The sequence below is a fragment of the Oryzias melastigma genome, linkage group LG20 (genome assembly GCF_002922805.2).
Source record: "Oryzias melastigma strain HK-1 linkage group LG20, ASM292280v2, whole genome shotgun sequence".
Taxonomy (NCBI): Eukaryota; Metazoa; Chordata; class Actinopteri; order Beloniformes; family Adrianichthyidae; genus Oryzias; species Oryzias melastigma.
The window spans coordinates 5,148,053-5,151,366 of NC_050531.1; the positions used below are offsets into that span (position 1 = coordinate 5,148,053).

At 35.7% G+C, this 3,314-nt stretch overlaps 1 protein-coding gene across 2 annotated transcripts in view; it reads left to right on the plus strand.

Moving 5' to 3' along the window:
- tmem108 (transmembrane protein 108) overlaps nt 1–3,314 on the plus strand; it is a 50,529-nt gene that overhangs the window by 30,763 nt on the left and 16,452 nt on the right. For both annotated transcript variants that reach the window (XM_036217346.1, XM_036217345.1), the window contains one exon: nt 1,447–1,530. In XM_036217346.1, coding sequence (XP_036073239.1) covers nt 1,491–1,530 — 40 coding nt within the window. In that variant the 5' untranslated portion in view covers nt 1,447–1,490. The remainder of the gene's footprint in view (nt 1–1,446; nt 1,531–3,314) is intronic.

Genomic DNA, 3,314 nt, shown 5'->3' on the forward strand with positions numbered 1-3,314 from the left:
AATGTTTCAGCTGAATGCTAGCTGTTTTAGCTAACTCAGGCTTTTTTCAGTTTTTTTGGCTATTTTGGCATTTAACTAATATTTTAGATGGCTATTAGCGTTAGCGATTTCAGCTATAACTAAGCGTTTTTAGCTATCAACTTCAGGATTTTCAACGGCCACATTTAGCGTAAAGCATTCACACTAGCATTATCACAGGTAATGCTATATATCTATTTTTTTAGTTAGTTTAAAGCTAATGATGGTTAAGATGTGTTTTACATCCAGTTTGCGCATGACCCGATTAGTCGACTATTAAAATAATCGTTTGTAGCAGCACTATTTTACTCAATAAAATTTTTGCTTTTAAAATAATTATTTTAGTCAAATGGAAAATGAAACTTAATGTCCCCCAAAATTAGTTGTTTCATTTAAATTTTTTAAATTTTGGAATTCTGTGATCCTTGTTTAATGTCACAACTAACTCAGGTTGTATCAAACTTTAGAAATGCTATTATTTGTTGTTTATCCTGTTCTTCAAAATAAAGTTACTCGTGTCAAAATGAAATTACGAGTTTTCTTTTTCAAAATAATACATTTGCTTCCTTTCACACTTTTTTTTCTTTCAAAACAATTGTCACCAAGGAACGATTTTCTTTAGGACGTGACACAAAAAAATCTGTCAAAATATTTGATCTCGACTTGTGATGCTCACTGTCCTTCAATTATTTGTGAATGAGTTCAAGTCAGTTTACTTTTTTTTTTATATTTCACTACTTACCTTTTACTAAAATTACCCGGATAATTACAATGATGTGCAGTAAGAGCTTTGTGGAATTCAGTTTCTTTTACAATAATTCAAGCTTTTAACTACATTTAAAATGCTCTTAGTGCATCATTCATTAAAAAACAAACAAACAAAAGGATTTTAGTGAATTTTGCATTTTAAATTAACTGTAAAGAACTTGTATGTAAAGTGTTTTATAAATAAAGTTAATTAAAAAGTCTTCAAATATTTTAATAACAAAAGCTTCAACATTTATTAATATTTACAAACAAAAAACTGTTAATTTTAAAGGACTGACTTATTTAAATTAAATTAATTTATATTTTATAGGTTTTTTTATTTTGTTTGAGATCAAGTGGACATAAAGCAGTGAGGATGGATGCTCATGCGGCGGTTTCTCCGAGCTCAGAGATGATCCATAATCAGTTCAACCGTCAACCTCCCGGTCTGCAGGACGACAGCTTATTGTGAAACGTGTGTTTTATGTCGTTCTCGCTCTCCGCCGCATCGTTACGAGGATCAAACTGTCAAGGTGAAGCAGGACAGTTTGAAATCCCTCCGTCCTTCTCCGTGTCAGCTCCACTAAAACCTGACGGACGGCCGCCGCCGCGACGACGCCTGACCCGGAGCGGAGCGAGATTTTTTTCAAAGTTTCACCTTTTCCTTGTTTGTGTGTGCAGAGAACCATGAGCCCTGGAGAGGAGGAGCCGGATCACAGGATACCATGAAGACAAGCCTGCAGGTTCTGCGCTGCCAGCTGCTGAGTGAGTGGTGAAAGATTTTTATTTTTTAAGAAAAAAATAACAAAAAAAAGCCTTCTAAACGGAGTGTACCACCATCACAGCAAGAAACAAGATTCTCTTCCTTTGAACCCGTTACCATGGTGACCATCAACCCCCAGTGATGAGAACGCCTCTGAGGAAAGGTCACTCATACTTTGGAAGTTTTGATTTTTAAGTCTATTTTCTAAACCTTTCCAGAACTATCCTGGAGTTTTTAGATCAAAACTTCTTTATTTATTCCATTTTAAATAACCAGGATGTGGTTCCAACACATCTGAAGTTCAGAGATGTTTCAAAGCCACCAATTCAGGATAAACTGAAAGGTCAAAAAAATGTTATTTTATCATTAATGAAGTCTAAAGGCAATTTAGAGTACATCTGTAAGGAACAAGGTCGTTTAAAACACACAAGCAACAAACAAAAAGATGTTTAATCTAGAAAAATGCAGTTTTTAATGAACCGTAATAAAAGCCACTGGATTATTATTCTATCCTGCAGCAGTCCTGAACTGCAAGGATCAGAATATCTTCACAATTCTTCTTTCTTACCACCCCTTTGAGGAAAAACATGATGTTTAGATGTCCAGACTGGTTCATGGATCTGCACAAAAACGGTTCCTCTCTTTGGACAAATGTTTGTTTTTCTTGTAAGACTGACTCCTAGCACAGCAAGAGTTCAGACGGAAAGGATCAATTCAACCTCTAAAAGGGATTTTCACTCTTCTGGGTCTTCAAGTTGAGCATCTGTAAAGTCATTTTTCTGTGGTGAAACAATTAAAAAAAAAGAGAACTTTAAGACCAGATCAGATGCTACAATTCAACTTCAAGACAACCTCACCTGCATAAATGAATCTGCTCTTCTTGATCCTGTTTTGCTTTCTGCCTGATCTGGAATTTTTAAATAACTTGAACCTTCAATTTTCACACATTCATTCTAATTCCAAATTTGGTCAACATGTTTGCAGATGATACACCGTTTGTTCCACGTTCCTGAAACATCTTTTTTGGATTCACCATTCTGCTCATTTTTCCAAACTTTTCATTAACTTTTTGTGTAACTTATGGTGAATTCAGACTGGACAAATTTAAAGTGAACCAGAGCTCGTTTCCCCTGATAATGCGGAACAAAGTTTCAGTCTGAATACGCACAAACAAACACTGGTCGGCGACCTGGATCCGCTCTCAGACCCATCTTTCGAGGTGGTTCATTTCCAATCTGACTGAACTTCTGTTCACATTGAGATTCCTCAGTCCGGAAAACGAAACAAACCGAGAGCGGAACAACTGAACCAAATCAGCCACTGTACCTGACAGTCATGTGATGTAAACATGTTAGAAATGAGGCGATCGGTGAGCCGAGGACAAATGTAGAGCTTTAGATGTTAGCCAAAAGGAAATAATTAGTCCAACCGTTTACTTTTTGGAACGTTTATTATAACACAATAAAACGTATAACTCACTTTTCTGTGTCTTTGGTCCATTAAATCTCATTGAAAATTGTTCACGATTGTGTTTGTGGAGACGCAGATGTAAGTTAGGAGCTTGTTTGGTCGGATGATGATGGATTTGATAGTTGAAGGTGAAGTGATTGTTTACATGGGAGTTGTAGAGAGCATTAAATACAAATTTACAGGTCAATAATTCATTGATTAGGGCTGCCCCGATTAGTCGACTAATCGACAACTAATCAACTATTAAAATAGTCGACGACTAATTTAATAGTTGATTAGTCGTTACTTTATATTATATTGAGTCGGAGTAAGGGAA